Here is a 14,052-nt window from a genome sequence, read left to right on the forward strand (position 1 = left end):
TTTGCAGGACGGGGACGGCCAGCCCATTGACATCCAGATGAAGAGCCGGATGGATGGCACCTACGCTTGCTCGTACACCCCGGTTAAGCCCATCAAGCACACCATTGCCGTGGTCTGGGGAGGTGTCAACGTCCCGCACAGCCCTTACAGGGTAGGTTGTGAGGTGAAACCTTGCTTGTGGTAATGAAAAAGCCCAGTCCTGAGGCCAGTCTGGACTCCATGCTTGATGGCCAAGGCAAATATATGGAAAGACCCATGCTTGGTGGGCCTTGGAAGATGGAGTGGCCCATAGGGCCGAGTGCTGTAGATTGCCCAGAAGTATAACATTCTAACAACTGACAGTGTCTTTACTGGGTCCACGGGGAGAAGAACTTGATTACAACTTTTCTCTCCGTCCTCTCCAGGTCAACATCAGGCAGGGTAGCCATCCCCAGAAGGTCAAAGTGTTTGGGCCAGGAGTGGAGAGAAGTGGACTGAAGGCACACGAGCCTACTCACTTCACAGTGGACTGTACCGAGGCTGGCGAAGGTGAGAGGGGGCTTCACCCAGCTCAGTGCTTGTTGTTTCTTGGGGAAGGAAGTTCTCTTTGTAACATTTCATGGGTAATGAACTTTTGAACCAGGAGATATTAATCCACCTGAATAGGTAATTGTTCATCTGATGAGCCTCTGTGTCAGTTCCGTGGTGATATCTTTGCTAATCCTCCATCCTGTCTGCAAAACCGTTATTTAAACACCATCCCTTTCTCAGGTTTCTTACTGGAAACTTCCCAGTTGCTTTTCTGGGGTGTGAGCCTGAGCTGGAAGTGATTGCATGGGGCATGCTGTTTCTCATAAACCGGTGCTAATAAGCTGGTCTGTTCCAGGTGATGTCAGCGTTGGCATTAAATGTGATGCCCGGGTGTTAAGCGACGATGAGGAAGACGTGGATTTTGACATTATTCACAACGCCAATGACACGTTTACTGTCAAATATGTGCCTCCTGCCGCCGGGCGATACACCATCAAAGTTCTCTTTGCCTCTCAGGTGTGTGTTTGGACTTGGGTTCTTTCTGGCCACCTGTGTTCATATTTCCTTTTTGCTTCTTTTAGCAACAGGGAAGGTATCTTGAGAACTCTGCCCAATAGTTTTCCTCTCTGCTTCCTTAAAACCAAGAAGGAACAAACACACCCAGAACTAAAATTGTACCACTTTCTAACAAAAGTGGGGCCGTGTAGTCAGTGGTTAAAAGCCAGACTCTGGAAAGAAATTGGATCATTACAAACTTTCATCTGGTTTTTGAATGAAACGTAATTAGTTTCTAGATGTGTTCTATACTTTCTCTGAAATGATGACCTTGGCCTCAGGCTTTAAACTTTTCTAGGGAGAGGGGTTTTGAATTTCAGATAGAATTCATATTTACATGTGCTAATGAAGACAAGGAGGCGCAGTACCCTAAAACAGGGAATAATGGAATCCTGGTGATTCAAATTCATCTTAAGTAAAGACAGGGAGCTCAGGAGAAAGTTCTGTGCCTTAAAGGTATTGGTCTTGAGTTGGCTTCATCCAATTAACCTGTTCTGCCTTTATTCTGAAAGATTCTTTTTGAAGAATTACAATCATTGCACTTATAATCAATTCCTTGCATTCCTCAAACCCTAGCTCTCTGTTGTCCCTGGAGGAATGTCCCTTTCCTTCCTCCGACCCCGTGTATTATTGTTGTTTGGGGTTTTATTCTTGGTAGTATTTTGTATCCTAAGTACTCAGCATTTGGTGTTAAAGGCTGAGAGTTGTCAGAGTGGTTTGTGGAAACCCATCCTTTAGCTGTGATGTCAGGGATCCAGGTATTCATGAGTGACCACTGATGGCCCTTACCTGATGCTAGCGCCTGAAGACTTGACCAATGGTAACGGAAGTTGCTCACCATCTGCTAGAGTGGAAGTCATGCTGAGGTCTCCTCCTTTGCTTTGGGCAGAAGGCTAAGCTCAGGCAGTGGCTTCAGGGACTTTCCTACTGAGGCAGTGTCTCTGCTACAGGAAATTCCCGCCAGCCCTTTCAGAGTCAAAGTCGACCCTTCCCACGACGCCAGCAAAGTGAAGGCAGAAGGCCCGGGGCTCAGCAAAGCAGGTAAGATGGCATGTGTGCATGAGGTCACCCTGGAGGCAGTGGGCATGGTTGGTCCAGGGCCATGAGTGACTTACCTCCCCCAGAGCAGGGGCTCTGTTGGGGCTCCAGTTCAGCAGGGGCCCTGCTCAGCTGAGCCGCTGGCCAAACGCCAGCCCCTGTCTCCGCCTACTGCCTTGCGGAAGCCGGTGCTGATGAACCTGTCAGACTGGTGCTAAAAGTGAAACCCCTCCAGCTGGGCCTGTCTCCTCACTTCACTGTCCCCTCCCAGGTGTGGAAAACGGGAAACCGACCCACTTCACTGTCTACACCAAAGGGGCCGGAAAAGCCCCCCTCAACGTGCAGTTCAGCAGCCCCCTTCCTGGCGACGCCGTGAAGGATTTGGACATCATTGATAATTACGACTATTCCCACACTGTTAAATACACGCCCACGCAACAGGTAGGGCCCCTCCCCACCCCGTGCTGGGCTGGGTCACTCTGGACACCGGGGGGTAATCTGTGCTCTGACCTGTGCTGCTCTGTGGCAAGAGGAGATTCCCCCTTTCCTTCTGAACCCCTCTGGGAACGCTGACAAAGAGCCTGATTGGTTCTACCAGGAGGGCCTGGAGGATTCCCCAGGAACAAGCAGGAAGCTAGTTGTTCTTTCCCACCCCCATTTCCCACCTCCGTTCTTGGTTTTAGTGTTTTATTAATTACTCACAGGGAAAGAATTGCCACGCCTTTGTCCTTGCTGGCCCTTTTGCCTTAGTTTACCCTTTTTACGAGGTGGTGCAGTGGGGTCTTTCTCAAAGAGCCTTTAGGCCCTCAAGCCCGAAATGGTACTTCAAGCACTAAATTATTCCCTTATACAAAATACAGGAATACAGACATGATTTTGTCATCCCGGCTGCTTTGCTCTGGTTGTTTTAGGCAATAAGGGCCTAAAAATCTACCTCTCTGTATGAATTCATGTTTACTTACTTAAAATTTTGTTTTGATTCATGGCTACACGTCTAGGGTCTGGGGAACTCCTATAGAAAAGCCTGGATTCTCCCACTTACGCATAGTGTTCTAAACAGTCACTCCAAACCTCTGAGATTCCTTCATTCTTGAAGAAGAGTCCCCCTATGTGAGAAATGCCATTTGTAAGAGAGGAAGGGGGATGCTTTCTGCAGAAGCACTGTTTGAAAAGCATCACTTCTGCCCTGGGCTCTCTCAGTGAGGACCTGGCCAGAGTGTAGTGGGAAAGAATGAGGGGTACAGTGAGGATGAGGGAGTGGTGTGGGTGTCCCCCCTGCACTGGGGGCTACGCATGCTTGGAGATGGAATCTTTACTATGAGAACTTGCCTGGCAGTGCGAGGTTCTCTATAGGGCAGGTTCTTATGTGGCCCTTTATCTCCACATGTGCTTCTTCCTGTGGTTTCTCTTTACCCTAATAAGGGTTCATTATTAGTAATGGTAAAATGAAAACTTTTGTAGATGAATACTGTTTTCTCATCAGGCTGCTCAGTGCTAATTATTTAGGTAATTATTTTCCTAGTGATGCTTATCAGGGCTGATGGGAGCCTTACCACTGGCAATACCAGCTTGATAGCATCTTTGTTGCCAATTCTCCACATTCCTTAGGAGAAGGTACCAGAAAGCATGGCCATGATCACTGGTCAAGATCACAAGACTCTTCTGAAAACATTTTGAGACTCTTGATCCTATATACCTTTTTGTGTTTCGGCTGAGTTGCTAGAAAGTAAGTTGCAGACATCAGGACAGCCTCAGGTTTTGACCTGCACCCCCAGAAAGGACTTCAGAACCTGATGCCCTGGATGCTCCCAGCTGCCAGTCGAGGTGGAGGTGGAGGTCGGGAGCCCAGTCCTGTTTTGTCACATTTGAAATGTAGCTAGAGTGGGAGGCGCCTTACTCCAGAGTCACCCCAAGGTCAAGTTCATCCATATGTCTGGTCGTAGCAGGTCTGAGGGCTGTTGGCTTGCTTGGTGGCCTCTTGGGGCTATTTGTGCAAATGCCGTCAGTCCCAGCCTCTACTGCGATGACTCCACGGTGCCTCTCCCACCCCTCTCGTTTGTTGTTTAGAGTGAGGTTTACTGTTTTATTATTTGGGCAACTTGCAATTCTGCCTGTTTCTCTATGGCAAAGAAAACAGATTAAATCTCTACTCTTAGATTGTGAGTTTCCAAGGTTAGGAAATCATGTCATATATATCTTTCCATTCTCAGCCCCAAGCACAGGGTCTGGTGCTGTAAATGCTTTGTATGATTTATGGCCGAATGGGTGAATAAACGAAGTGGAGCCTCAACTCACAAGCAGAAACAACATGAGAACTTTGTAATCTGGTTGGAGAGTGGGGCTGACACATCCTCATTCTACTTTGAACTCTCTTTTCTGAAGAGCAGCTAACAGCTCAGGATTGGGTGAAATAAGCGTGCCTTTTGAGCTCTGCTCTTGGATGTGGTTAAGAGATTTGGGTCAGCCCAGAAAGCCGCACGGGGTTACTTTTCAGGTCGCTGCCCACAGGAGCACCTTCTTGTGGTGGTTTTAGGGATTAAGAGGCTGGAACTTTCCAGAAATGCAGCTGTTGAGTGTGTGTGGAGAGACAAGGGTGGATCCTGGCTTAGTGTGAATGCTTAACCCTCAGATTTCAGGCTGCTGTGTGAGGCACTGTGGCCCCCACCCGACTGCTGGCTCTTTGCTCAGTGACACCTGCGGGCGGCTGCTGTCCCCTGCAGGACCCCAGTCCACAGCTCACCTGCCTGCCGTGGACCAGTGATGGACGTTGCTGGTTGATCGAGTTCTTGTTGGAAGACAGTGGTCAGAGTTTTTGCCTTAGAGGGTAGTGGACTTCTTGGACTGTGGCTTGAAGACCCGCCCAGAGGTCAAAGGTAGAAGGGCCATTATACAACGACAGTTTCCCTGGAGGGTTTTGCCTTCTGTGCTTTTGGTTGTCTGTGGCCTCAGTGACTTCAGTTTCTCACCCCAAGCTTCCCTGAACAGAGTGGTTTGAGGAGCCGGTGGCCGCAGCTCCCTGACATGCCGAGTCAGGAGCCACTGGGAGCTGAGAACTCCACATGCTGCTGTGGCGCCTTTAGGAAGCCCCCGGAGCTCACTGGGCCTCACAGGAGAACGGTCCCTCCTTTGAAAGGTTATTAATGTTGGTGGCCATGGCTGTCACAGAGGTCTCTGGAGGAGGGGGCTGTGGGTAGCTTTCTCGGTCCTGTCCTCGTGTGTCTCATGCAGAATGAGATGAAGGTCTCAGAAGCCTGGAGGGGAGAGGATAAACCCATCTGGCAGGACTTCCCTGGCGGTCCAGTGGTTAAGACTCTGCGCTTTCACTGCAGGAGGCGCGGGTTCGATGCCTGGTCGGGGAAGTTCCGCGTGCTGCGTGGTGTGGCCCCAAAATAAATAAAATAAAATACAACTGTGTGGCCATCAGCAAAGTCTCTGAAATGCACTGGTGATCACTGCTCAGACCTCCCTCACTTCCTAGCCTCCTGGGGAAAATGCATAGGCCATTCCTTGGCTGGGACCTCAGAGGAAACCTTGAAATGCTACAGGCCATCGCAGGTGTAAATCTCTAAGCTTTCTTCCTCCCCCTCATTAGGTTATTTAAGGTACAGTTAATTTCCTGTCTCAGTTTTGTTATGTTTTGTATAACTGGTAATGAGAATATGCTTTCTTTTATGGGACAGATGGGCTTAACTGAAAGAGGATTTTCCCCTCGCTCCTTTGGCACTCCAGAGAAGTGGTCTCCTGAATTCTAGTGGGTGGTGGAGAAGGTTTTTCCAGAACCCTTGGTTAGCTGGGAGGCCTAGCCCTCGAGGAGTTCGGGGTTTGGGGGCATACCCTCGGGAAGAGCTGGCATGTTGGCAATGCCTTGAAGCCTGAAGCAACAAACCAGCCCCTGCTCCGTTGAATGTGACCACGTACATCTTACCATGAGATATTATACTCTTGAGGCAGGGGACTCATTGGTTTTGTGTGCAGTGCTAATACATCCTGGAAAATCAATCCTCCCTCCTTCATTGATGCAACTAATTTTTGTCTTGTCTTTTCCCTCCTTCTTTATTATACAAGGAATGTGAGAAAATATTCATAGGCCAAAAGCTACACCCTTTTAACACTTGGTCCGTGACAGCTTTCAGCAGGGACTGAATTCTGGCGAGCCCTCTGTATTCCTGCAAGGAATCATCCCTCCCTCCCCCTTGCTTCTTCCCTTCCCACATCCTCTTACGTGATGCCCAGACATTTGAGGTGAGGAGGGCCTTAATCTACTGAGACAGCTGTGGGCTTTCATGGAGCCTTGGTTTGGAGGGAGGGGACTCAGCCGACCGTGGAGAGAGGAAGCCAGCAGCGAGTGGGCCAGGACTGGCCGCGCTGTGCCTCCATGGCCACGGGGCTGCTGGCGAGGGGACTGCCAAGCCCACAGGCTCAGCCTGCCTTCACACTGGCAACTTTTCTTTCATTGCCATAGATGCGGGAGTTTCGATACTGTGCAGTGGTCTCAGAACAGCCCCAGGCAAACTCTTGCAAATTCATTTCGCAGCCTAGTGGCCTGAAATCCCAGGACATGGAGACAAAACATTTTGTTCAGTTAGAGGCCCCCAGGCCTCCCTGCTTTGCCTATGGCCAGGGCTGGGTGTTTAGCTGGGTGGGGAGGTAACATGGCAGAGCGGCTAGGACTGACTCAGGTTTGGGTGCTGTGGGCATGAGGTCCCGCTCTTGCACTAGGGCAAGTGATTTTACCTTTCTGAGCTGTAGTTTCATCTCCTGGAAAAATGGTAAGGACAGTGGGAACGCCCTCTTAGGACCGTTTTGAGATTGAACCAAGGAAATGCTTAAAAGCACGAGCATGGTGTGCTCATTAAGCTGTCCCTGTTGTTGTTAGTTGCTCTTTTTCATCTGATTTCTCTGTCATTCTTGCCATGGAGCCAAAAACTTAGAGAAATATATCTGAGATGCTTTCTGAATCTGCTGGAGTCTTTTTTTTTTTTTTTTTTTTTTAATTTATTTATTTTTGGGTGGGTTGGGTCTTCGTTTCTGTGCGAGGGCTTTCTCTAGTTGCGGCAAGCGGGGGCCACTCCTCATCGCGGTGCGCAGGCCTCTCACCATCGCGGCCTCTCTTGTTGTGGAGCACAGGCTCCAGACGCGCAGGCTCAGTAGCTGTGGCTCACGGGCCCATTTGCTCCGCGGCATGTGGGATCCTCCCAGACCAGGGCTCGAACCCGTGTGCCCTGCATTGGCAGGCAGATTCTCAACCACTGCGCCACCAGGGAAGCCCCTGCTGGAGTCTTATACCCTTTGTCTCTGGGAAGAATGAAAGACCTGGAAGGCAGGTTGAAACAGCAAAGTAGGATGTTGGTACCCAAACGTGTCCTCGATTTTCTCTCTCATTCCAGGGCAGCATGCAGGTTCTGGTTACATACGGTGGCGATCCCATCCCTAAAAGCCCTTTCACGGTGGGCGTGGCCGCTCCGCTGGATCTGAGCAGGATAAAAATTAATGGGCTGGAAAACAGTAAGTGCGTCATGAATGGTGGGGGGAGATGGGTCATTGAAGAGCAGTTAGATTCCCTTCAAAGACAATTTGCAGAGAAGCAAATTCTGCCATATGAGATTTTGCAGTCGGACAGACGGATTTGAATTAGGGCTGTCCCGTGGAGTAGCTCTGTGACCCTACCTGCCCCTTCACCTCACCAAGCCTCCGTTTTCTCATTTGTTCTGTGGAGGTGGGGGAAGAATACTCACGGGAATATTGTGAGAATTAAATGAGCTAATAATTCAGGAGCTGGCTCATAGTCAGCCCTCGGTAACTGCTGGCATCACAGCAGAAAGTTTTTATGACAGAGAATTTGGGGCATGTTGCTCTCTGACAAATTTCTATGTGCCAACACTCCTTGGCCACTGAATCCACATCAGGATCAAGCATAAAAGCCAACTTCCGGGCTCTCAGAAACCACAACTACAGTGCATTTCCCCACCCCAGTCTGGATATTCCTTTAGCTTGTCAGGTATCTTATTAGTACAAGCTCATTTAAATAAATGAAATAACTGAATGAATAAATGAAAAAGTAAAGAGAATAGTACAGTATGAACACTGATGTACTTATCACTCAGCTTCTCAAGTTTAACACGTGATCATAAAAGTATTTTTTACACAGGTCATACAAAAATCCATTTTTCATCTAAAAGACATCACAGACAAGAGTATGTTCTACTTGAAGCATTACCTCTCCCACTCCCTAGGGTTAACCAGAGTTACCAGTTCAGTTTCTGTCCTTCCACATCTTCTTTCTGCATCTGTACATACTTAGTGCCAGCAGAAAATGTTTGGCAACACTTACTTTGCACTGAAGTTACCCTGCAATCCCCATAGGTCTTCAGCCTGCCTTTTTGCGTCAGCGTTATCTTAGAGAACGTTCACACCTCCATCTTGTTGGCATGGCCGCAGCCTGGCCGCACCTCAGTGGCACATGGTCTCCTGGTTTCAGGGTCACGTGGGGCTCTGTGCACACCCTCAGGGCAGGCCTGTTGTTCTATGGGTTTCTCCAGGTCTCAGCGGGACCCTCAGTGAGCACCTTCAGTGCCCTGTGACCCAAATGTACGAGTTGTGACTGAGGCCAGCTCCCAGCTCTGGGGGCTCTGAAGCAAGAGGCCGATGTTGGTTTTTGTTCCTTGGCAGCAGCCAGCTCTGAGCATAAGAATAGTCACTGTCTAATCCTTAACATGTCTCCTTGTTACTCCTTTCTCCAAGGCACCGAGGGTTTTGACTCCAAACTAGGAAAAGTATGATGCCAATTAGGAAAAGTCTTTGGGAGGTGGAGCTCCGAGGCCTCTTTGCTTGTGGCTTGATACTGTTCATCTTGGCAGGCCCTGTATTGCCCCAGTCAGGACCTCCCTGGGTTGTGGTGGGGACCCTAGGCTCCCAGTGCTTTTGTTTTGGTTCAAAGTCCTTTCCTTGTTTTTGTCAAATGTAACACATGGGTTTTCTGTGGCCCTGCTTTGCAAAGACCTTTCATGTATCAGCACGATACAGAGAGTCAATTCTCAGGGCTTGCTTCAGTGCCTCTGCATTGGCCAACCCTGTGACTTTTGCGTTCTTGGCGGTAGGATTGAATTTGCTGCCAAGAATTAGTAAATAAAACATTGGCTTCTGGGAGTGTTTGGATATAAAGTTAACACCAAAAGTAATTAAAGAAGAGACAGCAGTATCAGGTTATAACTTACTGCAGATCATGGGGTCAAGTAAATTTAGATCTGAGTCCCAGCTTTGTGGTCTGCTGGATATGTATGTGCCCCGGGCAAGTCAGTTAACCCCCGTGAGCCTCAGTTTCCCCATCTGTTAAATTCCTTGGTTACTAATAAATACCCTGTAGCATTGTGTTGAAAATGAAAGGAGATGATGTGCCGTCCTCATGCCTGGTATGTAAAATGCATTCAGTGAATGATGACTATCATTATTATTATCATAAGGAATTAATTAATGTTCTTGTACTGGTTGTTATTGAGACCAGAATGGTGATTATTCTTAGTCTTGCCTCTTGTCCTGCATCAGCCAGTGTTTGTTGTAGAGGCTGAGAAAACGTCCTGTGTCCAAGGAACCATCTCTGCTCTCAGCCGTATTTTTGCTGCCGGGTCAGCTCATCCCTTTGGCTTGTTTCCTTTTTTCCAGGAGTTGAAGTTGGGAAGGATCAGGAGTTCGCCATTGACACCAGGGGAGCGGGAGGTCAGGGGAAGCTGGACGTGACGATCCTGAGCCCCTCGAGGAAGGTTGTGCCATGCCTGGTGGCGCCCATGACAGGCCGGGAGAGCAGCACGGCCAAGTACATACCCCGGGAGGAGGGGCTATATGCTGTTGACGTGACCTACGATGGACACCCCGTGCACGGGAGCCCTTACACGGTGGAGGCCTCGCTGCCGCCCGATCCCACCAAGGTCAGCTTTCATTTTTGTTCCAGAACTTGTCCTCTGTTGGCAGATAATAACACATAGTTAGTCCTCTGGTTCTGCCCAGCAAAGACCTTTAGAAAATTGTTTTGTGATGAAAGCCCGTTCTCCATAGTTCTCTCTCCTACAATCCAGCATGAAGGGTCCCCTCGGCAGCTGGGTCCCAGCCCTACTCCTTCTCTCGCTCTGGCTGTGAGGCTTTGGTGAGGGACTCCTGTCCTTCATTTGTCAGCATGGTAACGGTACTTGCTTCAAAGTGAGCCTGTAAGGGCAAGGTCAGATGGTGGGTGTGGAGGCCTCAGTCTGGCATGTGGCACACACAGTGAGCTATTATAATGAAGTATAAAAATATATTCTTCTCATTATCATTTCTTCCTAGTAGCCCTGAATCAAGGGTTTTAGAATATTTCCAGTGTTTTGAATGGCATGAATCCTATAAAACTGTGTTATTTGTTGAATAAGAGATGAAAGCCTCATCCCCTCCCTCTTTTAAAATCAATTGGTTTTTTTTTTAATGTTTGTTCGTTTTTTAATTTTTTCATTAGACTTGATTCTTTAGAGCAATTTTAGGTTTATAGTAAAATTGAGAGGAAGGCACAGAGATTTCCCACATCCCGCCTTCCCCACTCATGCATAACCTCTCCATTATCACCATCGCCCCCCAGAGTGGTGCACCCGTTATAATGGATGAACCTATGTCAACATCGTTGTCACCCAAAGTCCATAGTTTACATTAGGGTTCACTCTTGGTGTTATACAGTCCATGGGTTTGGACAAACATATAATGACATGTATTCACCATTATAGTTCAGTTTTTTATTATTCAGAATTTGTTGAGGGAGGTACAGCAGCCAAAGCAACAGTGAGGTCCATGAAAGCCATTCAGTGAGTGTTCAACCCAGGAAACCCGAGTGTGTTTGTTGGACTAGATGTTAGGTGTCCAGCTCCAGCCCTCGAGCCAAGCCTGGCAGGAGAGAGGAGAGCCATGCCTCTGCCGTGCCCTTCCGTGTTGAATGAGTTCACAGCCAGGTCTCCCTTTCTCAGCCGTTTGCAGCATCCACTGCGTGTGGCTGTAACTCAGTGCTGTGGGTGAGTGTGTGTGACACATTAGGCCCCATGGAGAAGGACCACTTCATCGAGGGGCAGTTCACTGCCGATGGCAGGCTTGGCTGTTGAAAGCGGTGCTGGCTGAGCAGCGATACCAGTTTTGGGCAGAGTCTGATTTTTATTCTTTGTCCAAATAGGTGAAGGCCCACGGTCCTGGCCTTGAAGGTGGTCTTGTGGGCAAGCCTGCCGAGTTCACCATCGACACCAAAGGAGCTGGAACTGGAGGTTTGGGCCTAACCGTGGAAGGTCCTTGTGAGGCCAAAATTGAATGCTCGGACAATGGCGACGGGACCTGCTCCGTCTCCTACCTCCCAACAAAACCCGGAGAGTACTTCGTCAACATCCTCTTTGAAGAAGTCCACATACCTGGTTCTCCCTTCAAAGCCGACATTGAAATGCCGTTTGACCCCTCCAAAGTCGTGGCATCGGGCCCAGGGCTGGAGCATGGGAAAGTGGGCGAGGCAGGGCTGCTTAGCGTGGACTGTTCAGAAGCAGGGCCGGGGGCCCTGGGCCTGGAAGCCGTCTCGGACTCGGGGGCGAAAGCCGAAGTCTGTATCGAGAACAACAAAGACGGCACCTATGCGGTGACCTACGTGCCCCTGACCGCCGGCATGTACACACTGACCATGAAGTACGGCGGTGAGCTTGTACCGCACTTCCCCGCCAGGGTCAAGGTGGAGCCTGCCGTGGACACCAGCAGGGTCAAAGTCTTTGGGCCAGGAATAGAAGGAAAAGGTGGGTTTCATGAAAAAGAGGGTGGCCGCCAAAGTAACAGGGGCTCACCAGAAGCTCAGAGAGTCAGGGCTGCAAACTCAAATGCCGGTAGGGGTCGGGCCAGGTAGAAGAAAACTCACCTGTGGTCTCTGCATCAGAGAGCAGTAGAGGGGAGCAGAGTGAAGGGGTGAGCATGTGCTGTTTCTGCTGCCCAACCCTGGCTTTCTGTTTCTTCACACTCCCAACACTGTCAGCAGATTTTCCCTTTTTTTTTTTATTTTTCCTGGCAAAGCCAGAAATCTTGTTTGTTTGTTTTTTTTAAATGTGGAAACACAACATATTGCATTTTTGGCACTTATCTGAAAAAGGTTTAAAATGTACTGCTGGCTAATACCACACTTGCTGTCTTCAGCCTTTAACCTGTCCTAGATCCCACCTTTGTCCCAAGAAGTGTGCAGGCAGTTGTGTTGTTACTTGGCGTAGGAAGAAGCTTCTTTTGCCAGGGAGATTGAAGGTGGGGAGGCATTAATATTCCTGATTCTGAGTCAGAGAAACCGGTTGTCTGCTGTCACCTAAATTAGTGTGTTCTGAAGTGCCGAGAACCTTGGCTCTTGGGTTTGCTCCTGAAACTGAGGTGACAGCGACATTCTTATCTGTGTGATTGCTCTGCAGATGTGTTTCGGGAAGCCACCACCGACTTCACAGTCGACTCACGGCCCCTGACGCAGGTCGGAGGCGACCACATCAAGGCCCATATTGCCAACCCCTCAGGGGCCTCCACCGAGTGTTTCGTCACAGACAATGCTGATGGAACCTACCAGGTGGAATACACGCCCTTCGAGAAAGGTGAGTTGACATCTCCTTGGAACATGACCCTCTTTCAGAGCTCTGCTGGGCTGCTTCCTCCTGGTGGCTGGTGCTAACTCCTGCCCCATGTGCTTTGACCGTCTCAGCAGAAGCATGTGCAAAGTGACTGCGAAATGTGGAAACCTCTTTCCCGAACAGAGCCACCTGCCTGCTCAGTGCCTGGCCTGCTGGCCCTGTTGTGTAACAGTTGGGCTGTGTTTAGCCTCAGCCTCATCTGAGCAGGTTATGGGGTGATGTCATGGCATGTTGCTCGTTTGTGCAGTTTTTTTTTCCTGAAGGGGGAAAGTTCTCCCTTAATTTTTACCTCCAATTTTGTTTATTTATTTATTTTTGGCCGTGCCACGTGGCTTGTGGGATCTTAGTTCCCCGACCAGGGATCAAACCCCAACCCCCCAGCAGTGGAAGGATGGAGTCCTAACCGCTGGACCACCAAGGAATTCCCTGTGCGATTTTTTAACATAATTAATTTCTTTCTTGAATATTAGGAATTTAAATTTTAAAATTAATTTTTTTAATTTAAAATTTTGATAAAGCATAAAAAAAAGCACCATATGTCCTCATTATCTGGATATATAATCCCTAAACTTTATGGTATAGATATTTTCACTTTCTTTTCGTGGATGCTTGTCTGTTCTATTTCATGGGTTTCTCTTTGTCTTTTGGTTAGCGACTAGGTGGAGTTTTCTCAAATCAGGATGGTGTGTTTAAGATGACTGTCTTGAAAATAGACTTGGTGATATTTGCTCGGAGGAGAGGCCTTGCGTGTGTGTTGGGGGATGGGGAGTGGTATGTGACTGCCAAGTGAACAAAAGCGCAAACAGTTGGTGTTTTTTAAAAAAATCAAATCATACCAACTTTGCTGTTTGTTAAACCTGCTCTTTTCGAATAACATGGGATAGCACATAGACTTGACTGCTAGAGTATTATTTGCCACAAATAAGTGACTCCTGTGCAAATATGTTTCTATATGTTGTTTCAAACAGGCCTCCATGTAGTGGAGGTGACATATGATGATGTGCCCATCCCAAACAGTCCCTTTAAAGTGGCTGTAACCGAAGGCTGCCAGCCATCTCGGGTTCAAGCTCAAGGACCTGGATTGAAAGAGGCCTTTACCAACAAACCCAATGTCTTTACTGTGGTTACCAGGTAAGCAAGGTCCTGGGATCTGTGTGTTGACTCTGTAAAAGGAGTAGCCCTAAGTAGTTTAACTGCTTTCAGGAAGTTTTATAGGTGTATTCTACATACGTGTCATGGTCTCCCAACTTTTGAGAGGCTTTGTATTTCATATGTGAGGCGTCCTCTTCCATAGAGACATATATTACAGAGA

General features: G+C 48.6%; 1 protein-coding gene across 6 annotated transcripts in view; it reads left to right on the forward strand.

Moving 5' to 3' along the window:
• Nucleotides 1-14,052, forward strand: part of FLNB (filamin B) — a 137,955-nt gene that overhangs the window by 82,434 nt on the left and 41,469 nt on the right. For all 6 annotated transcript variants that reach the window (XM_082412038.1, XM_082412039.1, XM_082412040.1 and 3 more), the window contains exons 14-23: nt 8-151; nt 405-528; nt 866-1,026; nt 2,016-2,106; nt 2,375-2,544; nt 7,491-7,608; nt 9,763-10,025; nt 11,282-11,879; nt 12,531-12,704; nt 13,709-13,871. In XM_082412038.1, the coding sequence (XP_082268164.1) occupies nt 8-151; nt 405-528; nt 866-1,026; nt 2,016-2,106; nt 2,375-2,544; nt 7,491-7,608; nt 9,763-10,025; nt 11,282-11,879; nt 12,531-12,704; nt 13,709-13,871 (2,006 nt within the window). The remainder of the gene's footprint in view (nt 1-7; nt 152-404; nt 529-865; nt 1,027-2,015; nt 2,107-2,374; nt 2,545-7,490; nt 7,609-9,762; nt 10,026-11,281; nt 11,880-12,530; nt 12,705-13,708; nt 13,872-14,052) is intronic.

This window comes from Balaenoptera physalus, assembly GCF_965194825.1.
Source record: "Balaenoptera physalus genome assembly, chromosome: 11".
In the NCBI taxonomy this organism is placed as follows: domain Eukaryota; kingdom Metazoa; phylum Chordata; class Mammalia; order Artiodactyla; family Balaenopteridae; genus Balaenoptera; species Balaenoptera physalus.